The sequence below is a fragment of the Fringilla coelebs genome (genome assembly GCF_963513975.1).
Source record: "Fringilla coelebs genome assembly, chromosome: 24".
Lineage (NCBI taxonomy): Eukaryota > Metazoa > Chordata > Aves > Passeriformes > Fringillidae > Fringilla > Fringilla coelebs.
In genome coordinates this window covers 5065662-5091369 of record NC_140050.1, presented here as the reverse complement: position 1 = coordinate 5091369, position 25708 = coordinate 5065662, and the positions used below count along the sequence as shown (strand labels likewise).

Below are 25708 nucleotides of genomic sequence, written 5' to 3'. Positions count from 1 at the left end.
GCGCGTGGCCCGGGGATGTCGCTGCTGAGGCTGCGGGCGGTGCTGAGGGGCCCGGGCGGGCTGAGGGGGCCCGGTGAGCGGGAACGGGAACGGGGGGGACACCGGGGCACCAGGGGGCATGGGGGCACCGGCGGGGACACGAGGAGACCGGGACACGGCCCGAGTGTGCGGACGGAGCTGGGCCGGGACGTCCCACGATCCTGAGCGTTCACTGGGATACACCTGGAACACGGGAGGGTCTTTTTTGAGTCGTGAGCACCGCAGGGATAGAGTCGGGGCTGTGGAAGTGCTGGGATGCTGTTACTCTCCAAAGGGCTGATTCGGGGCTCTGGGTCGTGTCCCAGCTGGGGGATAGCACCCACATGCTCTGGGGGTCTCGGGGTGCTGCCACCCCATTGACAGCGCTGGGGTTTGTGGTGTCCCTGGGGTCGTGTTCCTTCTGAGCCTCTGGTTCCAGGGGATGAGGGGTGGCCCTGTCCCTCCTGTGCTGCTGCTGAAGCAGCTGAGCTGAGAAACATCACTCAGTCACTCTGTCCATGTTATGTCTAGCTAGGGCCATGGGGCAGAGTGGGGAACAGGGAGTGCTTGAGGGTATGGAGCTTCCTCTGACTCCCACACCTTTGCGTTTTTCCATGGCAGGGATTCCATGGAGAATCTTCAGGAGCTACTCCTCTGCCAGCACCAAGGAGAAGGCAAACAGAAATGCCCCCTGTGAGAGGACAGAGCTGCTGGAAGGTGAGTTCTGGCAGAGATGCAGTGAGCAGACAGCAGGCAGACCATCCTGGGCTGTTGATTTTTCCCTGGCAGCAACACTGCTGGGTTCCTGGGATGCTGGGGTGGGCCCCATCTTACAGGTAGATCTCAGAGAGACAGAGGCTGGTATCTCTCTTTTGGAGCAGGGCTGACCAAGGAGGGATGAAGTTTTTGTGTGAGCTCTTTTTTCTAAGCACAATCCTTATACTTCCAGGGTGAGGACAGGACAGAGCTTTTTGCTGTGCCCTGTCTCCCATCACCTCTCTGTTTCCCACTAGTGCTGAAAGCTCGAGCCAAGCAGCTCCAGGGCAGTAATGTCCCAGAGGTGACGGTCAGCAAAGTGGAACTGGCTGCACTGGACAATGACAAGTACCAGGAGGCTGTGGTCCCTGGCTCCAAGGAGAAGCAGCCCATTCCCAGGGCACAGGGTAATGGCCTGACCCGGTCCAGCACGTGGGCCAAAAAGCTGCAGAAGGAGATGTATGGCCAGCAGCCAAAGATGAAGCAGGAATTGCCCCGTGCTGCCTCCCAGCTGGCTCTGGAGAGCCAGGCCAAGGTAGAGGTCAAGGCAGAGGCCACACCCAAAACAAAAACCATGAAGAGCCCAAAGACAAAAGCAATCACTGCCTGGAACCAGAGCTCTGGCAGCCCCCACAACAAGCCCAGGGTGGTGGAAGTGAAGGGAGCTGCAGAGCTGAAGAGGCCTCAGAGGATGCCAAAGGACAAGAGTAACCAGCAGGTGCTGCAGCAGACCATCCAGTCCAACCTGGAGTGCTTTCTGTTCCTGCAGCAGGCAGAGGAGGCTGAGAGGTACCTCCTGCTGTGCCACAGCTCTCCCGTGAAGAGGAAGGTGATGGATGTTGGTGCCTTCAACATCGTCATGCGCATCTGGGCCAGGAAGGTACCGAGCCCTGGGTGCTCCGGGTGGGAGAGGGGCTGGCTCGTCAGGAAGAGCCTCCAGCTGGTTTTACCTGTGCTTGTCACTTCAGCAAGTGTCCAAACAGTGCTTCTGGCAAGGGGGATTGAGCTGGCATGAGCCACTGATCTGCCCAAGGTGGCTTTGAGAGGAGTGGGGAAAGGGTAGGGTAGACCTGATTAAATCTGAGCAGTAGAGGGGCGTGGAGCTGTGATTTTGGGGCTGTTGGTGTCAGTGTGCACAGCCCCTTTCTTTTCTCGGTGTGCACAGCCCCTTTCCTTTCTCAGTGTGCACAGCCTTCTTCCCAATGTCCACAGCCCCTTTCCCTTCTCAGTGACCCCAGCCTCCTTCCCTTGTCAGTGTGCACAGCCTCCTTCCTCTCTCACCTGCAGGGCTCCTTGAACCGCCTGGACCGATTGTTTTCCATCCTGGAGGCTGCTGGCCTCCGGCCCAACCTGGACTCCTACGCCGTGGCCCTGGAGTGCATGGGCCGGAGCCAGTCACCTCCCAAAGTCATCTTGAGGTAACACCTGCCTCAAGTGCAGCAGCTCCACATGCTGTGCTTAGAGAGCTGGGAGATGCAGTGGGTTGGGGTCAGGAAAAGCTATTCCTTCTGTGTTCCCACCTGGATGCTCTGAGCCACTTCTCATGGCCAGATTTTGGCGTGGGCAGAGCACCCTCCCTGCCACCCCCAGCTGCTGGGGAGTTTGTCTGAGATTGTGCAGGGAGAGGAGATGTGGAAGGTGAGAACAGGCACTGTTCCCCCCAGAGGTGGGCTGGGAGAGGCCCTCTCCAGTCAGGGATTCCTTGGTTCCACACCCATCCCAGGCATCTCGCTCCTGACCCCTCTGTTGCTGCCTGGTGGGAATGGCTTGGCTCCTCTGTTGGTTTTTATGGCACTTCTGTGGGGTTTGCCCATTTTGGTGGGCTCAGTCACATAGCTGGTTCCTGCAGGGCTCTCCAGAGGAGCTTGGTCAGGAGATTAAGGTAGATTTTATAGAGCATAATGGACAGGAAAGTGTCAGTGCTAAAGGGAGCGGCTCAAAGAGCCCTGGAAGATCCCACAGGCTGGGCCTAGGAGCAGTGCCTGGGGCTGGAGGCAGAGCCAGCTCCTCTCCAGAGGATGGAGAAAGCTTCTGATGCACTAATGCTGAACCTCAGGGATGTATCACTGGTCTCTGTCCTTTGGCTGCTGACACATTCTAGATGCCTTCAGGGGAATGTCTCCAGTCAGCAGACTCTGAGGGGGCTGGCAGTGACTGTGCTGGACGTGTGGAGCTGTGTCAGTGCAGCACAGGCTGTGGGGCTGCCTGTGGGCAGCTGGGTCCTGCAGTGGCCTCCCTGCTCAGGAAGCTCTGCAGCAGTGCAGGCTGAGGGATGGACACCTGATCCCTGTAACCTGAGGCTGGTGGTGACCTTGTGGGACGGGCTGTGCTGAGGCAGCTCCTGTACAACATGCTCAGGCCCTTGGGGAAGATCGAGCCTGTCCTGTCTGCCCCTCCTCAGATACCTGCAGCAGCTGAACAGCAGTGGCTTCCATGTGGATGAGCTCTTCCAAAAGTGCCTGTTTGAGGAAGATGAGAAAGAGATGGTGCTGTGGGCCATCAAGACTGTCCAGCCCAACTACCAGCTGCCTCCTCCACCTAGCCCCAAGATCTGCAAGTCTTCTCTGCTCCAGGACTTCTATTCCAGAGTAAGCCACAGTGCTCAGGGAGGTGTTGAAGCTGGCCAGGTGGTGTTCACAGGTGTTCTTAGGTACAGCCCAGGGGAGGGCTAGAAAGAAAGAGCTTTTTAACCTGATCTCTGCCCAAAAGCCCACACAAATAATCAAAGTAAGGATGTTACTAACAGCCTTACAGGGGAACAGCAAAGCAGAGGGTTTGTAGAGGGCTGGAGATGGCCTCCATGCATGGGAGGGGGTGCCTGGGGAGGTGCTTGGCCATAACACAGGAGCAGAGCAGCCTCTGGGGTTTGTCTCCAGAGACCTCTGGACCCAGAAGTCCCAGCAAGGTGCTTTCAACCCAGAATTGTACCACAATTGTACCACAACTGTTCCTCTTGCAGGGAAGCTGGGACAATGAGCATGGCTTCTCTTCCTCCCACTGCCTCTCTCCCATTGCAGGAGACGATGGGGTCGTACCCCAAGCTGGATTTCTCTGTGAAGGAGTTGCAGGAGCGCTTCCAGCAGCAGCTGGAGATGGAGCTGAAGAACACCGTGACCATCGAGTCGGTGGAGGCAGCCAAACCCCTGACCCCACAGGCTATCAAAGCGGTAAAGCTCTGCTCTGGGGCAGCTCTCAGGACCTGTGGGTGAGAGCTGAGTGTCCATGAGCTAGAGAGGGGGCAGCTCATGCTGACCAGCTCTCTTCCTTCCTTTTCCCTGCAGCGTGAGCTGCTGGGCACCCTCCGCTCCCAGTGGCGCGATGCCATCCTGCAGGCCCTGCAGAACTCCAAGCGCAGCATGGTCAGGCCCAAGAGGGTGTCCAAGTACAGCGTCCTCTACCCCTACCTGTGTCTGCTGCCAGATGAGGAGTATGTGGACATCATGATGCAGGTAGGAGCCTGCCCTGCCCTCCCAGGAGTGGGGCTGGACTATCAGCCATGGGCTGTCACAGAGCATAATGTCCCACTGGAGCCGAATTGAGATTTCCTGAGACGTTCACCAGGTTATTAGCTGCAGGCTGTCTGCTCCCTCTGCAGAACAGCCAGAGAAATCCATGCTCTGTCCTGGTTGTTTTTCCTTCCTCACCATCTGTTCAGTATCATGGAAATCAGCATCTTTCTCTGCTCCCTGCACAGCAGCTTTAACTCGCGCTCTGTCTCTCCGCTGTGTCTCTCTGTTCCTCCTTTCTAAGACCCTTTTTGTCTTCCTCTTTTCCAGATCCTCAATGATCTGTCTCCACAAGGTGAGTCCCTGGCAGTCCTGGCCAGGGAGCTGGGCTCCAAAGTCTACGACAGGTACATCATCCAGAGGAAGCTGCGCAGCGGCCAGCTGGAGAAGGTGCAGCAGATCTATGAGAGCTACATCCAGCTGCTGGCAAAGGACAGCCAGGTAGGAGCCCTTGGAGCCAGGAGTCCCATACAGGAAAGCTCTGGGCTCTGCAGGGCAGGAGAGGACAAGAGGGAGAAAGGGGCCAAGGCCACTGCCCTGGGCACATCAAGGACCAGGTGAGCAGGTTGTTCTCAGAGCTGGGTGGTCATAGGGGCAGGCAGGTCTGCCATCTGGGCAGGAGGGGCAGGATGATGTGGGAACAGGGTGTCAGCACTGGGGTGTGGTTCAGTGCCACTGTTCCCATTCTCACTGTTGGGCTCAGTCCTCCTTCCCCAAACACCCCTATCAGGAAGGACCTCTGGGGACACAAAGACAGGAGAGTCCTTCTCAGAGCCATATCTCAGGTAGATTGATCCCCTCCAGCTGACTTCATTTTCTCCCTCCACCTTCCAGCCTCAACAGTACTTGCCACGGGAATACTGGGAGAAGCTGGTGGCAGAAGCAGGCTTTGGGCCTTCCCTGAACTTGAAGACCTGCAGCTGGCCGTGTGTGCTCCTCATGCGCCTGGGCATGCACATGCTGGAGCTCCTGGTGAAGGCTGTTAAGGTGCCCAGGAACATCCTCAATCGTCGCCTGGAGTCCAAGCCTATCCCTGTCCTCTACCACGTCTACTCCTTCTACAGTAACTGGCAGGTGAGCCTCATCCTGGGGACTCTAGGGTGGTGCAGGATACCCCGTCCTCAAAATCAGACCCTTTTCTGTCCTTGCTGCCATTCCTGCTCAGGAATGCTTTGAGGAGCCCTGGATTCTGTGTGGGTGCACTCTTTACTTGGCATGACCCTTGTGGTATGGCTGACTGACCACAGGCTCTTCCACACTCCAGCCCTAATCCTCTGTTGCTGATCCTCCTCTCCAGGTCGGGCTTATAAGGCCCCATCCCATCTTCTCCCAGCTTGTGTCAAACGCTGCAGAGACCACGCTGACCTTCAACTCCTCTGCCATGCCCATGCTGTGCCCCCCTGTTCCCTGGACCTCCCCCACTTTCGGTGCCTTTGTCCTCAACGACACCAAGCTGATGCGTTTCATGGATGACACCACTCACCACCAGCTGCTCCTGGAGCAGTGTCCCCTGGTGAACCTCCACCCTGTGCTGGATGCCCTGAACCAGCTGGGCAACTGCGCCTGGAAGATCAACCAGCCCGTGCTAGATATTATCATCTCCATCTTCAATGACAAAGGGGATGAGAAGCTGGACATCCCACCCCCCCTCTCTGAGGCTCCCAAGCCTCCCACTCCTCCTGGCAATTCCTCCACCTGGAGCAAGTCCTTCAAGCATGAGGTGTTCCTGTGCAAGAAGAAGACTGCAGAGATGCACAGCCTGCGCATGGACGCGCTCTACAAGCTCTCCATCGCCAACTACGTCAGGGACAAGGTGTTCTGGTTCCCTCACAACATGGACTTCCGTGGCAGGACTTACCCATGCCCACCCTATTTCAACCACCTGGGGAACGATGTCACCCGGGCCATCCTGCTGTTTGCAGAGGGGAGGCCACTGGGGCCCAAGGGACTTGACTGGCTGAAGATTCACCTCATCAACCTGACAGGGCTGAAGAAGAAGAATGCCTTGCAGGAGCGGCTGGAGTATGCCAATGAAATCATGGAGGATATCCTGGACTCGGCTGACCACCCGCTCACGGTATGTGGGAGCTTCTGGGAAGTGAAATAAAATGGAAATCAGAATCGATTTTGTAACAAAAACATTATGAAAGATAAACTTTTGAGAGGTAAAAAGGGAGAAGGCAATGCCTTCCTAAATAACCTAAATTCCTAAATAACTTGTTCCTGTCTGAAAACATGATATAAAACTAGGGAAGTGGAGGCTTGGTGGGAGGAAGTGCTGTGCCCAGTGTATCCCAGGTGCTCAGGGGCCCCTGCCTGTGGTTTGAGGGGCACAGGAGCACTGCCTGCTCCCACCAGCCTGGGCTTTCTCATTCCCAGGGCAGGAAGTGGTGGATGGACACTGATGAGCCCTGGCAAGCCTTGGCATGCTGTATGGAAATCGCCAAAGCCTCGAGGTCCCCAGACCCAGCAGCCTACATCTCTCATTTCCCAGTTCACCAGGTAGGAGCCTGGCAGATCCTCACAGCCTGTGTGAGGCTCAGCAGGGTAGGAAAGGAGCATCAAGGTCTCCAGCTCTGCAATCCCTGCTCCACTTGGCTGGGTTTTCTTAGGACTGGAAATTCAGTGTTGGGCATTTTGGCATAGAAACTCTGGTGATTTGCTGCTGCCTGCAGCCATCCATGAGCTGGTGCATCTGAGGGCTGCCTCACTTCCCTTGGCTCAAGCAGAGCCCAGCTGAGAGCTTGCTGGCAGCTGCTGCAGGGTGAGAGCCAGGCCAGTGTCACCTTCTGCAGCCACAGGATCAGGACTGGAAGTTGGCCCAGCAGGGCAACACCTGGCTGGCTGGAGTGCTCAGAGCTGTGCTTTGGAGGCCTTTGCTCCACTCCTGCTCCAAGGATGAAGCCAGGCAGCTCTGCAAGAGCCAATATGGCAGGTCTGGAACTCTGAGGAAGGGCATGGGGACAGAGGTGGTTGTCCCCCACACTGAGTGGCCTGTCACCATGTGCCCTGCCCCTGCTCAGGTGCTGCTCAGCTCCCTGAAGGCACGTGTCCTCCCTGGCTGCACAGGGACAAGGCTGATAGTGGCCATGGGTAAGGGGTGGCTGCTTCTTTCTCTTAGGAGGAGATCAAGTGGCCATGACTGAGTGGGGAGGGCAGCAGTTTTTCTGCCAGTAGTGATAGCCTGGAATATACATGAGACAGTCAGGTCTGATATTTTGATGACAACAAAAGGTCAAGAGAGCAGCTGGGGGTGTGTGGAGGGTGCAGCTAATAAAATATCATAGCAAGGACTTCCTCTGGAGGGTACCAGAATCTCGTTCAGCCTGAGTCATCAGTGCTCAGTTAACAGACCCATCAGGTCCTGCCGCTGCCTTTCCACACTGCAGGGAGTGGGGAGAGGGTGCAGGAGAAAGGGGGCCCTGCTTGAGGAACCTGGCAGTCCTGGGGTATCTGTGGCTCCCTGTGACCAGGGAGAGCCTGAGCACAGGGGCCAGGAACAGCAGCACATCTGTGAGAAACACTGCTACCAGTGCAGTCTGGGGAGAACCAAGATCTTCCTGCATCATCATTCAGGTCCTGTCTGTCTCACCCAAGCTGCTCTTGGTTCCAGGAGGGCTGCAAGGGCAGCTGCTGTGGCAGACACTCACTGTGCCTCTGGTGCAGCTTTGGGAAATCTGGGTGGGAGCTGGTTTCTGTCAGAGGGATGTTTTCATCCGCTGGCAGTGCAGCTGGCTGGAGCTGCAGAGCCAGCTGGGGCTTCCTGAGGGATCTCTGGCTTGGCCTGCCTTCTCCTGCCTCTGATCCCACTGCTGAGGTTGTTTTGACTGCTGGCTCTTGGGGCTGATTTTAGCATCCCAGATATATTAGATGTTTTCCCAATTTACTGGTTTTCAGTGTTTCCACAGAGCTCTGATGTCTTTGGAAACCCACAGAGTTGGTCATGTGAGGTTTCTGATTTTAAACCTCACAGGTCACAGTAGTTAGGGATGGACTCAGGCAGGAAACCTGCCCAGAAGGCAGATGGTCACTGCTGAGAGATGGTCACTGCTCTGAAGAGTGGGGAGGGGAAATAATGACCACCTGAGCCCAGGGTAGCTGTGCATGGGGAAGGGCAGATGAGCAGAGCTCTGTCCATGCACTAACTCCTTGTTTCCCTGGTGCTCTCCCTGCAGGATGGCTCCTGCAATGGGCTGCAGCACTATGCAGCACTCGGCCGGGATCTCAGCGGCGCTGCCTCTGTCAACCTGGTGCCCTGTGGGCTCCCTCAGGATGTCTACAGTGCAGTGGCCCAGCAGGTGAGGCACTGTGGGGACACACAGGGTCCTTTTGGACCTGCCTCCTCCTCTTGGTGTGCACAGGGTGTCACCTACCAAGGAGAGAGGTGGGGATGAGTGTGCAGAGGGCTGGGGATGCATGAGCTGGGCAGAGATGGGGACTGTCTGTCCCCAAGTGGGATCTGACAGGAGATCTGTCCTCATGGAGGAATCCCCTCTGAGTTCTGCTGTCCTCACTTGTCCTGAATGAAGCCCAGGAGAAGTAGGCTGGAGAGGTGGAAGAGAGCAGGGGATGTTCTTCATCCCTTAATCACAGCTGGCTGGCCCATGGGTTATAAGATTTTTCTTCCTTGAGCTGAGTTGGAGAGAATGAGTAGAGACTCAGCCTTGGTCCTGCTACAAAGTCTTTGGTTTCTTTGGCAAGATGTGATGTGAAATTTGCCATTGGGAGAGTGCTGAGAGGCTCATTCAGCTGGCATTGGACTCTGCATCTCCTGTCTGGGTCTCAGCAGGTTTTCTCCAGGCAGCACCACACTAGAGAGCAGGAAGAGTTCACAAGGGTGCAGGCCTTGCTCAGTTATCACTGAGGGGCAGAGGCAGGAGAACCCAAGTTCTGAGCCACAGTCAAGCTGTGTCCTTGTCCCAGCTGGCACCACCCAGTTGCCAAGGGACAGTGCTGAGACAGCAGGGAAGAGTCTGCAGGCACTGTTATCCATGCTGGATCCCTTCAGCAGGTGCCTTCAGTTATCCAGGGTGGGGAAGATGGGCTGCAGGGATCCTGATGGGAGCTTGAGCCAGGCAGTGCCCAGCTGGGAGGGTCCCAGCAGCCACAGAGGGGGCTCCAGCCAGCCCTGACTCAGAGGCACTCTGCTCAGGTGGAGGAGTTTCGGAAGAAGGATGCTGAGCGGGGTTTGAAGATTGCCCAGGTGCTGCAGGGCTTCATCAGCCGCAAGGTGGTGAAGCAGACGGTGATGACGGTGGTGTACGGGGTCACTCGCTACGGCGGCCGCCTGCAGATCGAGAAACGCCTCAAGGAGATTGATGAGTTCCCCGAGGTAGCATTCCTCTGTGTCCCCCCCCTCCCTGGGTCCTCTCTGTCTTTGGCTGTCATTTGTATGACCCATGGCTCTCTGCCTCTGGCTTTGCCAGGAGTATTTGTGGGAAGCATCTCATTATCTGGTGAAGCAGGTGTTCAACAGCATCAAGGAGATGTTCTCAGCCACTCGAGATATCCAGGTAAGGAGCCTGTTGCCCTTTACCTCCACTTTTTCTCCTTCCCTGGTCCATTTATGCATAGACAAGGGGATGCTCCATGAGGAGAGATGGTTCTCCTGGCCCAGAGAGGATTCTCCTGCCCCAGCCCAGAGGTGTGGGATTGTGCCAAACCCCCCAGTAAGCACTGGGGAGTTCTGTGGCAGGAGTGAGGGTGGCCTGTGCTGGGAGGGGATGAGGTCTCCCAGCTCCACACTAACTCCAGCTGTTTCCTCCCCTCTTCTGAAGAACTGGCTGACAGAGAGTGCCAAGCTCATCGCCCAGTCGGGCCGGACGGTGGAGTGGGTCACACCTCTGGGGCTGCCCATCATCCAGCCCTACTATCGCTCCAGGTCCACTGTGGTGAGTGTCCAGTGGCAGGTCTCATGGCCCCCACCCTCTCTGTGCCATGGTGGGAGCAGGGAAAAGACAGCCTGGGCTAGGGCTTGGCAGGTTGGCATCACTGGTGGGTGAGCCTGCAGAGCAGGTAGGATCCCTGAGTGCAGGCACATCCTCCAGCCTCATGGCTCCCTGCAGAGCCTGGAGTGTGTGGGTGAGCTGGTGAGGAAGCTCTGTGGCTCCATCCCACTCAGGCAGCTGGGGCACGGGCCGTTCCCCGCTCTGAGAGCCTCCTCAGGGCTCGTGTGACTCAGTCTCAGTGCTGTCACCTCCCACGTGCTGCTGTGCTGCTGACTCACAGCCCCCCAGCCCGGCTCCAGCAGCCCTTCCTGGGCCAATTCACCCTGAGAGGGTGAAGGGCTTCAGATGCCTGCCAGCACCTTCAGGAGAGGAGCTGGGCAAAGTGTCACTGGGCAGTGGCAGCTGCTGTGGTGCTGGGACACTCTGGAAAGGCACAGACCCCTCTCCAGAGCAGTGGGGCAGTGCCCAGCCCAGTGTGCTGCCAGGCAGTGCAGGGTGACAGCTGGTCCCCTCTCTCTCCACAGCTGAATTGTGGCATGCAGCGCTTGAGTGTGAAAACCTCCAACAGCAGCCAGTAAGTACAAAACCATGGCCTGCACTGCACCCCTGCTGACCCCAGCCTGTGCTGTGGGGTGTCACTATCTCTGTGCCAGTGCTGTCATCTCTGGCCCTGAAGTGCCCCAGCTCCTCTGTGCCCTGCTTTGTCCTGCAGGAAACCTGACACTGTGAAGCAGAAGAATGCCTTTCCCCCCAACTTCATCCACTCTCTGGACTCCACACACATGATGCTCACAGCACTGCACTGCCTCAGGTAGGGAGTGGGTAGCTGGGCTTTCACCTGGCTCAGAACTCTCCTTGGAGAGAATTTTTGGGGCAAAGCATCACATGGGACTGAGGAGTCCCTGGTGGGTGGGCATTTGGGGCTCCTGGCAGAGAAGGAAAGGAAGCAGCAGGGCAGGGACAGGGAGATCCTGGGATTGGGAAACTCCCTCTGAAAAGCTGCTGTGCAGGGAGTTCCCCTCTTGTGTAGTCCCTGCTCCTGTGCCAGCCAGAGGTTCTACGTGGGGTGGGTCCATCACACAGAGGGGTCTCAGCACTGCTTCATGGCACCTCTGCCTCCTCCCAGGAAGGGCCTGACCTTCGTCTCAGTCCACGATTGCTACTGGACTCACGCGCTCACCGTGGATGTCATGAACCAGGTAAAAGTGTCCTCCTGGCTCCCTTGTGAGCAAGATCTTGCTGATCTGTGCTCTGGGCCCTTGCCAGGCCTCGCCTCCCCTAGGCTTTGCTCCATAGGCTGATTGATTCACCCGGGTGAGGTGAACCTGGGATGTTTGCGGGCGGTTGCAGCTGATTTCCTGATGCCCCTTCTCCTCCCACTCTGCAGGGAGTGCGTGGGGAGAATCTGTGGAAACAGGCACTAAACACAGCCCTGGCAGCCAGTGCCCCTACCCTGCCCTGGGTCCTTCCCAAGCACAAAGTGCTAATGAGGGTCAGCCTGTGCTTCACACCTCCCCAGGCTGATTCCCTTCACCCTTGTCTGGCAGCCCCCCTCCCTTCCCACTCTGCTGCTTTCCCTGCCCCTCACCTCTGATCTGTCACTGGAAGGAGAGAAAACACCTGCTAAGCTGCACCTCTCTGTTTTCTCCCTGGGTCAGGTCTGTCGGCAGCAGTTTGTGGCTCTGCACAGTGAGAAGATTCTGCAGGATCTGTCTGAGTTCATGCTGGAGAAGTATTGCAGGTATTCCTGCCCTGTTGGATTTTCCCCCCCACCTCAGAGGTCATGTCCAGGTGCTCACAGGTTGTGTCACCTGCCTGGGGGTTGCTCTGTGGGGAAGCTGTCCTTCCTTCTTGCCTGACACCCAAATCACCTTCAATAGCTGTGTAAAAACCAAGGGCTCTGCACCCTCTTGCTGCAGAACCAGGGGAGGGTTTGGCAGCCTTAGGGCCTGCCCTGGGCTGCTGGGGCTGGGCTCCTGCTCTCACTCTGGGGTGCGTGGTCCGTTTTGGAAGAGCTGAATCCTGCTGTCAGAGGCTGCATTAGGCAGCAGAGGAGGGTGTGCCTGGTTCCAGATAACCCATGTTTATTTGCTTCCTTCTAGTTCATCCAGCTCCAGCACAGAGCCCATAGCCCATTGGCAGAAGAAACTGATGGAGCAGCTGTCAAATGTCCCCAGGACAGGTAGGTAGGAGCATGGGACAGGAACATGCAGAGCTCAGGAGCATTTTGGAGACAAGGAGAATGAGATGAGTGGCCCCCAAAACCACCAAAAGGCAAAAAGCCAGAGCTGTCTCCTTGGATCAGGTTTCTTCTTGTATCCTGGACTGCAGAGCTATGGGGCAGAGCAGTCCAGCATGTCCACATTCCCCTGTAGCATTCCTGTGAGTGCTCCCTGCCATCCTCACTTCATCCCTGGGATTTCCCCCAGGCTGACCCAGCTCTGCCCATCCTGCTCTCGTTCTGCTCCCATCTGTTTCCAACCATGAGCATTTGCTCAGAGATGGGAGCGAGGGCCTCGCCATGGTAATTGCCAGGATCTAGATGATATACATGCAATGGGATTAAGGCAATTAGTTTAACTCCTTCTAATCCCTCAGCCCTGTGTCTGCCAGGCCATCTGGCTCTGCCTGACCTCTGTGGAGTGGCTCCATGGGCAGCACAGTTCAGGGGCAGGGATCCTTTGTACACTGAAGCCACTTCCCTCCCCGTGTCCATCCCCACCTCACTTTCTGACCTCTCCTTTGCTTCCTTTAGGTGAATTCAACCTGAAGCAAGTGATGGATTCCACATATTTCTTCAGCTGAGCCTGGCAGTCCACAGGGCCCTGGGATACCTCTGGAACTCCAGCCATGGTGGGCACTGGCCTGCAATGCTCTTCTGGTCCCACATGTCATGGGGAAGAAGGTGCAGCCTCCAGCCCAGCGAGAGCCCTGGCTCACTCTGAGGTGCTGGGGCAAACTGAGACTCTGCTGGAGCAGCTGGTGGGAGACAGGGGCTCTGCACTGTTTGCTGTCACTGCTGTTCCAGCACAGGGAGAGGGCACCAAGCCCTGCAGGGGGCTGTGGCTCTGGGCTGGGGGCAAAGGGGTGGCAGGAGCCAGGGTGGCTCCCCTCAGCCCTCACCCCAGTGCTGTGAGCACTGTCTTTTGCCTGGCTGTTGCCTGTCTTGGGGTGCTGTTCCTCTCCTTCCCTCTCTTCCCTCAAACTTGGCAGGGCAGGCAACTGACCTGCTCTTGGCCACAGGGCAGGTGCTGCTCTGTGCTCTGCTCCAGCTCTGGGCACTGTCCTCACTCTCCATAGCGCAGCCTCTGCTCTTCCACTCTCTTTTGCAGGGATGAGTTTTGCTGCTGCTCACTGGGGCTCAGGCAGGGAAAACCACTAACTTAGGGGTCAACATGTATAATATTGTAAATAAAATGTTTTTTGAAATACAAGATGGGACCTGTGTCCTCTGAAATCTCTGCCAGGGGCACAGGGAGGTGGGATTGCTGCCTCCCAGTCTGGCCCTGTTCTGCTGACTGGTTGGGTACAGGGTGTCACATTCTGAAAATGCTTTTGTAGCAGAAACATGGAATTGTGCCAGTGCAGCTACAGCGGGAACTGGACTCTCACAGGGACCAACGGCAGCTTTTCAGCCAGGACCCTCCCTTTCTCACTGGACTGTGGCTTCCCAGACCTCCTCTCCACCAGGCTGATGCTGGAGATGGTTGCACCTTGCAGCTGGAGCTGTGTTTGCCCCAGTTCTCAGCTGTGCTCCATAACCACAGGCTCACAATCAGCCTGCACCCAGCTTCTTCCTGGCTGCTGCTGGAGCCAGGGGAAAACTGCTGGCAGAGGCTTTTCACCTTGTGGCTTTCCTGGCAAGAGACACAGCTCTTGAAAGGACAAAGCTGCATCCCACAGCCTGAGCTGGGGCTGTGCCCAGTGTTCCGGCTCCCGGGGCGGGCACGAGGAGCGGGAGGCGCGGCAGGGAGGGACGGTGGCAAAGAAGCAGAGCCGGAGTCGTGCGTAGCTCTGTCAGCTGCTGACGTTTATTGCACAGGATGGGCTGGATGGGAAAGTGGACACTTGGAGTGGGGCCCTGTCCCTCCGGCTGCTCGGCCGCAGGGTGCCGGGGCTGGCACGGGCCCCGCGCTCGCAGTACATTCAACGTGGAAGGCTCCAGAGTGCGAGGCAGCGAGGCACACATGCACACACACACACACACCTGCACGCACACCCACACACGCACGCACAACACACGCACAGGCACCTGGTACACTCGGCAGGTGCCTGCCCCAGCACCAGGGCTCGGGCTCCAGCGCCTGCCTCTGTCCTAGCGCTGCCTATGGGGGACATGGGGCCGTGCTCACCCCCAGCCCCGGAGTGGGGGACAGTGTGTTTGTGGGTGCTCAAAAGCCTCAAGGCGACCATCCCTCAGACCCTTCCCAACTTACCTCCAGTCCTGGACCATCACCCCTCGCCTTGGGTCTGTGAGAGGGGCGCAGGGACACGCGCGGCGCCGGGGCTGCGCCGACAGCCCCAGGGAGGTGTCCTGCGGGTCACACACAGGGATGTGTTCAGGTCATAGATATCATACACAGAGTTGGTCATGGCGAGAATGCAGCTGTGGCTTCTATGGGCAGCCGGGGAGGCCAGGGGGCAGCGGGGCTTCGCCGCGGGGAGCGGGCGACAGGGTCAGACTTTGGTCGGAGACGACACACCCGGGGGCTCAGCCCAGTGACCCCGCGGTGGGGAGAGGGCACAGCAGCCCCAGGCCCACCCTCGGCAGCTGCCCCGCTCTGCAGCGGGTGGCAGGAGGGACCGGGGAGCGGGGCTGGCGCCGTGGCGGGGGGCGGCAGCCGGCGGTGCGGCTGTGGCCCTCACCCGGCGGCGCAGGGCGGACGCGAGGTGAGCTGGGGCTCCCTGCCGCCGCCCCTCCGGCGCGGAGGTCACAAGTTGGAAGACAGCCTGGACTTGGCCGGGTCCGTGTCGGGCGTGCTGGACGCCGAATCCTTGCGGGCCGCCGCCGAGTCCTGCGGCAGGGCGGGCGGCGCCGTCAGCCCCGAGCCCGTGGGCGCCGGGTGGGCCGGGGCCCCCCGCGAGGGCGCCTGGGCCCGCAGCCCGGCCGGAGGGCCCGGGCCCGGCGAGGCGGCGGCCGGGCCCGCTCCGATGGAGGTGCTGGACTCGCGGGCGGAGGCCGGGGGGCTCTGGGTGCTGCCGGCCGCCAGCCCGTGGGGCAGCGAGGGCTGCGAGGCCGAGAGGGGCCGCGAATCCTGGCTGAGGCTGCTGGTGTGCAGCGCCTGTGTGCTCTTGTGGGCGGCCAGGCGCTGGGGCGAGCCGGGCGCTGGCTGCTGGCTGAGGGACAGCTGGGAGCCCAGCGGCCCGGGGGTACCTCCGTAGGCGAACGTCCGGCTGGCCAGCGGGCTTTGGGACGGCGGGCTGGCCGCGGCCGCGGCGAAGGCGCTGGTGGAGGCGGGCAGGGCCGTGGGCTGCGCCGGGTCCTGCGAGGGCGAGGGGTTGGCGTGGGGCACGGGGGGCTGCGGCTGCGGCGGGGGGCTCTGCTGCAGCAGCACGGGGGACACGGCGAAGGGGCTGGGCACGGCCTGGGCGTACTGCAAGCGGCGCATCATGCGGGGCGAGCCCAGCGCCATGGAGCCCACCAGCGGGCTGGCCATCTGCGGGCAGAAGCTCATGGCCACGGCTTGCTGGAGGGTGGCGATGGCAGAGGTGACCTGGGGCTGGACGGGGCTGTACATGGCCGTGTGCTGCTGCAGCTCCGCCTGCTGCACCATCTCCCGGTCGTACTTGACGATCTCCTGGATGATCTCGTTCTCCTGGTTGTTGAAGACACCTGAGTTGAGGTCGTGCTGCACTTTGTGGAGCAGGATCGAGTTCTTCTTCCCTACAGGTAGAAGGCCGGGAGAAGAAGCACCGTGAGACCCTGTACTGGGGCTATGCTGGGTTCCCATGGGAACCACAGCTGCTCCCTTTGCCAAGACACCCCTCTCCCCCCCAGGTCCCCCTGTGTCCCACCAATGCGGTCGAGACGGTCGATGGCCACAGTCTCAAAGGCCCGTCTCATCATGGGGTACTCCTCCAGCACCTCGTTGAAGTTGTCCACTGAGAGCGAGTAGAGGCGGCAGTAGGTATCTGCACGGACACTGGCCGTGCGCCGGCCGCGGGTCAGCAAGCAGATCTCTGGGGGAAAAACAGCAGGGCCAAGGTCAGATCTCCACCATCGAGGACAAAACAGGGCAGGCCAGGAGCAGGGTGTGAGAACCACCACGCTGTGGGTGCCCTGGGACAGCAGAGATGTCCCAGTGACTCTCACAGACCCCACGAGGGGACCCAGGCTCAGTCCTGCCAGTGCTCACCCCCAAAGTAGGAGCCGTCAGAGAGTTTCATCTCCTTGTTGCCCTTGGTGAGGATGCTGACCACCCCGTGCTGGATGAAGTACATCTTCTTGCCGATGGTGCCCTCTCGGATGATGTAGTCGCCCGGCTGGAACACCTCAAACTTCAGCTTGGTCAGCATGGCCGTGACAAAGTTGGGGTCGGCGTTGGCAAACAGCGGCATCGAGGCCACCAGCTTGCGGCAGTTGAAGTTCACGATTTCCTGTGGGGAAGTGGGTGAGCCCAAGGAGCTGGGACGTGCTTCCCCAGGGATGCACTCCCCACCCCAGTTTCCTGGACACCCTGGCATGCAGATTGTGCACGGACACGCTCCTATACAGAGCTGCAAAGGTACAACAAGAGGTGTTCGACCCCAAGCATGTACATGGCAGGAGCTGGTGGGACCCACAGCAAGGAGCAGGGGATCCCTTCCCTTGGCAGGTGAGGTGTAATCCCCGTCCTCCTCCCAGCTCTCCAGCCCTCACCTCACGCAGGGGCTCGTTGAGCTCCCCCAGGATGCTGTCCTCATCAAACATCTTGCCCTGGTAGCGATGCTCGTAGTAGTCGTGGATCTTCTGGCGGAAGTCAGCGGGCAGCTTGTGGAAGGACATGTACTGCTCCACCTGCTTGTACTGTGGGGAGAGCTGTGTCAGCTGGGACATCCCCACTCCACGGGGCTGGTCCCACTCCTGCTCCTGACTGGAAACCCTCACCCCACATGGCTCCAGGAGGGGACAAAGCTGTGGCCCCATCCAGCACAGCCCTACCTTCTCCTGGTACTGGCGCCGGGAGGAATCCAGCGACTGGATGAGGGCGGTGGCGTGGCCGATGAACATGGCGTAGCAGGTGGCCCCCACGATCATGCTCAGCATGGTCAGCCAGATGTCTGTCATGCTCTCGGGCGCCTGCTTCCCGTAGCCGATGCACAGCATGTGGCTCATGGACTTGAAGAGGGCGAAGGAGTACAGCTCACTCCAGGAGTCGTTCTGCAGTGACAGGGACAATGTCAGCCATGCAGGTGTGTGTGTGAGCATTGCTCAAGGGCCCTGGCTCATGCCTGGCCACAGCCCCAGTTCTCTCCCAGCAATAGGAATTTGTTGAAAAGCAAACTTTTCAAACTTCCCAAACTCCCCCGGCGAAGTAGGCAGGGAAGGAGAAGGGTGAGACAAGGCAGGGGAGGAAGAGGAGGAAGCCAGGCGGAACAAAGCAGAGATGGAAATTTGATGAAACAGGATGAGACAGACAGGGAAAAAGGGCCATTTGCAGGAGGCTGCAGGGCTGAGAGGCAGCAATTAGAAACAGGAGCTATTATTTATTAATAGCAGCTTTGTGGCTAATGAGCAGAAGAAGGCAGCAGGGGATGGGGCCAAGAGCCCCATGTCAGCATATTCCTCCCACCCTGAACAATCCCCTGCTCCAGGTCCTGTGAGACCTCACCAGGGTGACAGCAGCATCACCATGGGGCACCACAGCCTTGGCCCACAGGGGATGGCATCTCCTGGGGCAGGAGGATGGAGGATGGATGACATGGGGATGGGTGGGCACCCCGGGGAGCAGGCAGGAGCACGGTGTGGGGCAGATGGAACTCACCACCATCCCATTGATGGAGACCCAGCAGTTCTGGGGGAAATCCTGCAGCATGGGCACCAGGAACTGGAGGCAGCCATCCCAGTGGCAGAGCAGCAGCATCATCCCGATGAGGTTGATGATCCTCATCACCGCGCTGGCCAGGTCGTAGGTCATGTGGAAGATCTGGGGGTGGGTGGCAGTGCAGGAGGTGAGCGTGGGGATTGTCCCCCAGTGCCCAGCCCTGCTCAGGGCACCGACCTGCATGGCCTCAGCTGGAAGAGGCTCCTGTGGCTGGCCTGGCTCCGGCCTCAAGGTGGCTGTGCTCCACCTGCCTATTTATAGCCGGCGGGTGCCGCCGCGCTGCCGCCCGGGAAGCGCTAATGGCAGCGAGCCTTGACGAGGATCAGGGAGACACAAATACTCTGGGCACTGAGGAGGGAGCAGAGCAGCTCCCAGGGCACAGGCCAGAGCCATGCAGCAAGGTTGAGCATGTCTCCTCAAAGCAGGGTGGGCCCTCAAAGCTGGAGGCCCCATGGGGCTGGGGGTCCTGCTGTCCTCCCCAGTGCTCCCCAAGCTCCTGGTGGGGCAGGGAGCCAGAGGGGAGAGAGGCAGGAGGTGCTGAGCTGGGCAGGGGGAAAGAATCCTACTGCTGGCAGAGCAGGGAATGGTGTGCCACATGTGCCAGCCGTGCTGGCACCCATAATGGGTGTTATATCACAGCTCAGGGATGCCCCAGGCCCTCCAGGGTGGGTCATAGACACCCACCGGCCCCACACACAGCCCCACAGTCCTCTGCACCCTGCCAGCTTGTCAGAAAACCACTGCACTCCCATTCTCTCCAGCCATCCAGCTGCTGCCAGAGGCTCCCAGAGCAGGTCCTCACCTCCTCCCACTGGTGGATGTAGCGGATGAGGCGGGAGAGGCGGAGCAGCCGCAGCAGGCTGAGGATCTTGGTGAATCGGACGATGCGGAGGGCACGGGCTGTCTTATAGACCTCCGAGTCTATGCCCTTCTCCACAATGAGGAAAACGTAGTCCACAGGGATGGAGGAGACAAAATCCACCACAAACCAGGTCTTGAGGTACTTCTTCTTGATCTTCTCAGGGTCCAGGATGATTTCTGTGTTGTCCTCAATGACAATCCCTGTCCGGAAGTTCAGCACCAGGTCCATCAGGAAGAAGGTGTCAGAGACCACGTTGAACACGATCCAGGGGGCCGTGGTCTCCTCCTTGAAGAAGGTGATGCCCACGGGAATGATGATCAGGTTGCCGACCATGAAGAGCAGCATCGTGAAATCCCAGTAAAATCTGGGGAGTGAGAAGATGTTGGGGGATGTCACCAGTGCCCCAGAGTCCCCTCCACGCCAAGGGGACCATGCCCTGCCCTAAGGGACCCGCGCCACTGGGCTACTGTCACTCTAATGCCACCTCAGCCACAGGAACCCCCTCCTCTCCCCAGAGACCTCATCCTGCTCCCCACTCTCCAAACTGCCCCCAGGGTGATCTTGCAGCCAGCAGAGCCCCTGATTGAGGCAGAGGATGGGACTGAAGGCTACTGCTGCTCTGATTTGGCCCGTGGCAGCAGGCCCTGGGGAGGGGACAATGATGGCACCAAGCACCAGAGGGGAACTCGCTCCAGCTGAGCTGCCCAGGGGCATCCCGTGGGCTCGGGACCCCCAAACGACCGGCAGTGCTCAAGTTCGGAAGTGGATTCAGAATCCGAGAGCCCTGGGAGCAGCCCCCTCCTTCTGCACTCCCAAAGTGGGGACCCAAGGACAGGGGACAGCCCCCAGGGACAGCCAGGGCCACCTCACCCCGGCGCCACCCTGGGCCGGGCTGGGTCGCGGTTTGGGGGGTGCCCGGGTGGGGTCTGCCCGTGGGTCCCGCAGCGCAGGGGCGGTGGAAGGAGCGGCCGCGGCTCCGGTGCAGCGGAGCACGTACGGCTGCAGCTGGCGGCGGCAGCGCCCGCAGCCCCGGCCAGACGCGCGGGCGGTGGGGGGGTGGGCGGCCGCCTCCGCCCCTGGCCCTGCCCGGGCTGCGCTGCCCCTCCGCTCCCTCCTGCCTCACGCCATCCTTCTCCCCTTTCTCCTCGTCCCCCTCTCCGGGGCCACCGATGACCTTTCTGAGCATCTGCAAGGTCACAGCGGCTCTGTCACGGCAGGATGACGCGGAGGCCACCTCGGGCCTGCCTCGCCTGGCCGGGGAGCAGGACTGGGGGGGATCCCCCTCGGTGCCACGTGCACGCAGGACCCTCGCCCACGCATCCTACTCAGCCCACCCTGGGAGCTGCGGGATGATGGGCGGGGGGTGCCGTGGCCACGCCGTGCCCTGGGGGATGAGGGGATGAGGGGACGAGGAGGAGACCCCCACGCACACAGGAGGGGGCGGTGGGCCAGGTCCCCACCCCCCCCAGCCCCCCCCACTGCGCAGACTAGCGCAGGACCAGAAGGAGCTGAGCATCCCAGCTCCTGACCTTTCTCCAATGACACCTTCCTCATGTGAGACATTGCCGTGGCAACCGTGAGTGATGTCACTGCTGCAAAACGATGACTTCACACCAGGGCGGTCCCCAGGGTACCCTCGGCAGAGGAGCTGTGCCCCCCCTGCACCCCTACACCGAGCTCTGGCTGCTGGCACCAAAGAGACCCAACTGGACCCCTGGGCTCCCACGAGCTGCCAGGGATGCTGAAATCAGCAGAGCTGCCGTGGGGCTGGATCTGTCCCTAAAGCCCCCGGCAGCTCCCGCTCAGACTGACCCTGCTGCGCTGCGTGGGTCCCACAGGGGCATTAGCCATGCAAAGCTGCGAAGAACAAAGATTAAATAACCACGCCAGCTGGGCAAAACTCCCCTCTGGCTCCAATCCCTCTGCAATCTGGCTGAGGCAGGGCAGGATTCGGCCTGCAGAGAAAGATAAACTGCTCCTGATCCCCCACTGCACACAACTGACCCTGTGCGATCGCCCCGGGGAGCAGCGTGCGATGCCAGCGCTCGCTTCCTTGGAAGGTTCATGTGCATAGAAAAAAGATCCAATCCAGGCTACTAAAAATATCTGAAAACAAATTAATCAGGATCCTCGACACCCCTCCCTCGCTTCTGACCCAATTGTACGACAGTGATGATGACAGGAGATGCCCGAACCCCCTGCAAGAGGCAGCTAACACCTTCCTGCTCCATCACCCGCCCAAGGCCTGGCACAGCGGTGCTGCTCTGAGGTCCTGGGCAAGATTAGAGTCAGGTCCAAGCCCTAGAGGAGGGCATCTATGCCAGGGTGGTCCCTGCTTAACTCCACTGGCAGGACTCAGAGCTCCAGGGATTGCCAGGGATGATCCAACCTCTCCTATCTGTGCTGATCCTATGGGACAGACACCCAGTTGGACAGAGCTCCTTGAGACCCCCCTCTGCCCCTGAGGTGTGAGCCCTTTGGCTCTGGTGGGGCCCAGATGCCAACCAGGCTGCCTGGTGGGCAGGAGCAGCACGGGATCAGTGAAAGATCTGTGTGGAATTGGTGCAGGATTGAGGCAGGATCAGCACTTTGCAAACTCGCACTGAATACTCGTATTCCAAAAATGAGATTGCTCTGAGAAGTGGGCTGTGCAGCCAATGGCAGAAGTTTGCCCAAGCTGATGAGCAGTGGTGGCCAACACACAGATCCCAGAACAGCCAGTTGTGATCAAAGACTGGTACCCTCTCCCCTGGAAAAGCTTTTACCCTGGGGAAGGGGCTAAAAAGGCTTTGCAAACTGCTCAAGGACCCAAACTTTCACCATCCCCCAGGTCGGTCACAGCCTGTCCTCCCCTTGAGGTGGCTTTCAGCAGCTGACACTGCAGAGGGAGGGGCCCAGCTCCCAACAGCCTCACCACAGGGAATGGGAACACCAGCACCAGAGCTGCCACACATACCAGGAGCAAGAGCAGCTGGTGAGCCCCATCCCTCTGCTCAGGAGCCCCTGTGGTGGCACCATCCAGGCAGAGAGAAGCACTTAAACCTGGGTGAGGAAGGCTCCAGCCAAGCAACACCAGGATGTGCTCTGGATGCATCTTTGCCCCCGATTCACATGCAGGAACGGCTCTTGTAACAGAAAATCATCATCAGTGAGAACCTCAGCTCAGCTCCAACCCCAGTCCCAGCCCAGCCTTGTGGAAGGCTGGAGTGAGCCCTGAGCAGCCCCTTGGTGGTCACAGGGTGATGGGCACTGCCACCACCTCCAAACCTCCCCCAAAGCAGTGCCCCAGGGCTGGTGCAGAAACCCCAAAAGAAGCAATGAAGGAGTTGGAGTGGCTTGGTTGTTCCTCCAGAAGTGGCAAAGTCGGTGACAAACATTGCCCAGCACCCAAAAGGAGGTGGCCCTGCTCCAGCACACACTTACAAGGTCTCTTTGATCAGATTTGCAGCTCAGGATCTCACCAGCCGCTCTGATTGCTTCCTCATCATTCAATATTTATGTAAATAGCAACTTTGGTTCCTGGAGCAAATCTGCCCTGAATTGTGTGTGAATGATGGCAGCACCATGGCCGTGAGGAGCCAGGATTGCTAAAACAACTGATTATGAAATGATGTCACAGATGGGGAATGATTTTCTCTTAAGATGGGAAATGGGTTTTGCAGGGCAAACACGACCAGGTCACGCTCCATTATCATTAGTGGATAAATGCTTTTTTGATTACTTTAAGGCAGGACAACATGGGAGGGATGCACTGATGTCCCCAAGGGGCACAGGCAGCGCTGGTTCCTCAGCCCAGCCTGGCGTGGGCCGATCCTGTTCCTGTGCACGGTTGTGGAGCTGGAGGATGCCATGGCTCTGCCTGCAGCTCCTCCCCACTGGGCAGGGAACTCTCCTACGCCACTTCCAGCATCAAAACACAGGCAGCAACTCTGCCCCAATGGCTTTCAAGTCTTCCTCATTCCAGGAGGATGAAGCCCGTGCGGGGCAGGACAGCCAGGGTGACTCGCCAAGGTCACTCCAGCACCCACCTGCCTGCTGCAAGCACCAGTCAGGGAGTGATGCTGCTGCACTCTGGGGAATCCTCTGAGGCCTCAGGCCCACTGCAGGCTCACCAGAGGGAGATCCCCGCTCTTGGCAGCGCCGTGGGCTCTGCCAGCAGTGCCACGGCTCTGCCAGCTCAGAGAAGCAGGGCAGGCTCTGCCCCGGTGCAGGTATGGGGGTCACCCCACTCCCAGCCTCCCCCAACATCCCACAGCTGCTGAGGGTGAGGAGGAGCACGGGGAGTGAGGAAGGGTGAAGCCCCCAGGATCCGCCTGGCACTGCCACCTCTGCTCTGTCACGGCAGGGACACTGGAGCTCCCTCTGTCACAGCACTGGCAGTGGCTGGGCAGTGTGACTACTTCTCACCCCAAATCTGCAGCAGAACCCAGTGCCCAGCCCATGAGATGAGGAGGGGGCTCCACTGGGTTCCCATGGCAGGTTCCCAGGGTGGGAGGGCTCAAACCCACCCCTGTGTAGGAAGTTGGCTCTGAGGGGTGCCCAAAGGCCTCCAACTGCTCCTCTGGAAGATGCCAGGGCAGCCCAGGAGCAGCACACGAGGGTGAAAGGAGGTGAAGGTGCTGGTCCCTGCCCTGAGCCCATGGCCACCTCACCTGCCTCAGGGAACCCCAGCCCACGGGGACCCATCAGTGTCACAGAACCTGAGATCCGCCTCGGGGGGATCCCCCACTCAGGCACCCAGCAAACCCTCCCTTGAGCCACCCCAAACCTCTCACCAGCCCAGCAGCACAACGACGTGGGGCTGAGCCCCTCGGCCCCCCCAGCCCCTGGCCAAGGGCTCCTCCAGCCCCTTTGAGGTCTCTGGACCAGGGTCCTCCCAGTGCTGGCTCAGCAGCAACGCCAGCAGGGGCTCGGCCTCCCCATCCCTGCAGGATGCCATGCTGCCTGCCCCAGCCGGCGCAGCCATCCCTCCCGGTGGCTTTCACACGACTCGGGAAGCATTTGCCACTCTGGAGCTCGCCAGGGCTCAGGGGATGGGAAGGAGATGGAGCTGCAGAGCCTTTCTCCCGGGTTTGGCATTCCTCGCCTGGCAGACACACAGGCTGGATCCCGGGGACTCGAGTCCTCTCAGGAGCCAGAAGAATCCCCCTCAAAGCGGCTGAACCCCAGGGACAGAATCAGGCCTCCTTGGGGGAGGGGGGAGCCTTCACAACGCTCTGCCAGGCAGCGGCAAAGCACGTCCCCCTGCCCAGGGAGGGGGACACCGAACCCCAGGGAGCTCCGGGGACAGAACCAAGGCCCGGTGGGGCTCAGGAGGGCCGAGCCGGGCCGAACCTGCCCAGGCCCCGGGAAGGACAAGGGTACGAGGGGATGCCCTTGCTCAGGCACCGCGAGGGCTCCCGGCATCCCTGCTGCGCTGGGGAAGGGGATGCCCGGCTCGTCCCCCTCCCGCACCCGGCGGCGGCTCAAGGTGCCCTCGGCCCGGCCGCACCGGCAGCCCCGCTCCCCGGCCGGGCCCCGCGGGTACCCCCGCACCTGAAGTCGCTGTAGGGGTGGATGATCCAGGCCCCCGCCGACTTGACGCGCTCCTGCTCCCGCTCCACCGCCTTCTGCGAGCCGAACATCCGCAGCGAGAACTTGTTGACGCCGGGCTGGAGCATCGCCCCGAACTGCCGCTGCATGAAGCTGGCCTGGCTCCCGCGGACCTCCTCGGCCGCATCCTCGCTCGCCCCCTCCTCGGCCGCCTTGGCCCCGCCGGGGGATGCGCCGCCGCCGCCGCAGGAGAAGGAGACCTTGGGCTCGCGGGGCGGCTCCGGGCCGGGGCTGCGCGGCGGTTCCCCGCGACGGCACTCGCCGTTCGGGGACCCCTTCCCGCCGCGGCCCCGCGCCCGCCCCGCCGCCGCCGCCCCGCCGCGCTTGGCCCCATCGGCCGCCTCCTCCTCGGCCGCTGCCTCCCCGCCCGCCGCGCCGCGGCCCGCCCGCATCCTGCCGCCGCTGCCGCCGCCGAGGCCACCGGCGGCCGAGTGGCGCCCGCCGCCGCGGCGGGGGCGGGCCGGGGCGGGCCGGGGGCGGGCGGCGGGGCTGGGCTGGGGGCCGGGCGGCTCCGCAGCTCCCCCCGCCGGCACAGCCCTCGCCGGTAGGATCGGCTACCGGGACGGGACACCCACCTCCCGCCCCGACGGCCCCGGTGTCCGGCAGCGCAGTGCCCGGTGTGGCGCGGTGCGGGGCCGGCCGCTCTCCCCGCGGGGCTCCGGTGCCCCAGCCCATCCGCCGCGCCGCGGAGGGAGCGCTGCCGACCCCCGGCCCAGGGATGGACCCCATCGCCGCGCCAGGTACGGGAGCTCTGCCCTCCAACCCCCACAAGGACCCGTCGCTCCAGCGCTGAGCCCCCTCTGAACCCAGCTGGTGGCAGGAGGAGTCCCCTAAGATGTACCCGGGGATGGAGACCCCGGACCGGCGGCCCAGGACAGCGCCAGCCCCCGAAGAGTTGGACAGCGGACACCCGCCAAGGGGGCTGATGCTCTGGAAGAACATCGGCACCGGCACCTCCTGCCCTCTGCGCGGGAACGGCCTCACCCAGACCCCGCGGGGTGC

General features: G+C 60.4%; 2 protein-coding genes across 4 annotated transcripts; one reads left to right on the top strand and one right to left on the bottom strand.

Annotated features, from left to right (window-relative positions):
* On the top strand, positions 1 to 13611 carry POLRMT (RNA polymerase mitochondrial). Of its 3 annotated transcripts, none has more exons than XR_014616735.1 (22): positions 1 to 73; positions 640 to 735; positions 1032 to 1654; positions 2062 to 2192; positions 3176 to 3362; positions 3792 to 3941; positions 4056 to 4223; positions 4551 to 4721; positions 5115 to 5354; positions 5578 to 6357; positions 6660 to 6782; positions 8456 to 8578; positions 9433 to 9612; positions 9707 to 9793; positions 10058 to 10171; positions 10753 to 10802; positions 10941 to 11039; positions 11355 to 11427; positions 11887 to 11969; positions 12331 to 12410; positions 12984 to 13355; positions 13477 to 13542. XR_014616735.1 is itself a non-coding variant. In XM_084221307.1 (22 exons), exons 1-22 carry the CDS (start codon positions 16 to 18, stop codon positions 13031 to 13033), a joined length of 3432 nt encoding a protein of 1143 aa, XP_084077433.1. In that variant the 5' UTR covers positions 1 to 15; the 3' UTR covers positions 13034 to 13611. The 3 variants fall into 3 exon arrangements, 2 of the variants coding, with proteins under 2 accessions (XP_084077433.1, XP_084077432.1); XM_084221307.1 differs by having other exon boundaries at positions 1032 to 1309; positions 1544 to 1654; positions 12984 to 13611; XM_084221306.1 differs by having other exon boundaries at positions 12984 to 13611.
* A 626-nt stretch (positions 13612 to 14237) lies between these two features.
* HCN2 (hyperpolarization activated cyclic nucleotide gated potassium and sodium channel 2) lies at positions 14238 to 25099 on the bottom strand. The gene is made up of 8 exons (XM_084221052.1): positions 24650 to 25099; positions 19055 to 19478; positions 18193 to 18354; positions 17370 to 17588; positions 17088 to 17234; positions 16585 to 16825; positions 16244 to 16408; positions 14238 to 16112 (listed from the first exon to the last, which is right to left on the bottom strand). The coding sequence occupies exons 1-8, from the start codon at positions 25096 to 25098 to the stop codon at positions 15160 to 15162; spliced, it is 2760 nt and encodes a 919-aa protein (XP_084077178.1). The 5' UTR covers position 25099; the 3' UTR covers positions 14238 to 15159.
* Between the last annotated feature and the right edge of the window lie 609 nt (positions 25100 to 25708).

Coding starts and splice junctions, on each gene's coding strand:
- POLRMT (XM_084221306.1), top strand. CDS start 16: ATGTCGCTGCTGAGGCTGCGGGCGGTGCTGAGGGGCCCGGGCGGGCTG. Junction 736..1,031: donor GAGGACAGAGCTGCTGGAAG/GTGAGTTCTGGC, acceptor GTTTCCCACTAG/TGCTGAAAGCTCGAGCCAAG. Junction 11,428..11,886: donor CCGTGGATGTCATGAACCAG/GTAAAAGTGTCC, acceptor TCCCTGGGTCAG/GTCTGTCGGCAGCAGTTTGT.
- HCN2 (XM_084221052.1), bottom strand. CDS start 25,098: ATGCGGGCGGGCCGCGGCGCGGCGGGCGGGGAGGCAGCGGCCGAGGAG. Junction 19,479..24,649: donor CACCCCTACAGCGACTTCAG/GTGCGGGGGTAC, acceptor CTCACTCCCCAG/ATTTTACTGGGATTTCACGA. Junction 16,826..17,087: donor TCAACGAGCCCCTGCGTGAG/GTGAGGGCTGGA, acceptor ACTTCCCCACAG/GAAATCGTGAACTTCAACTG.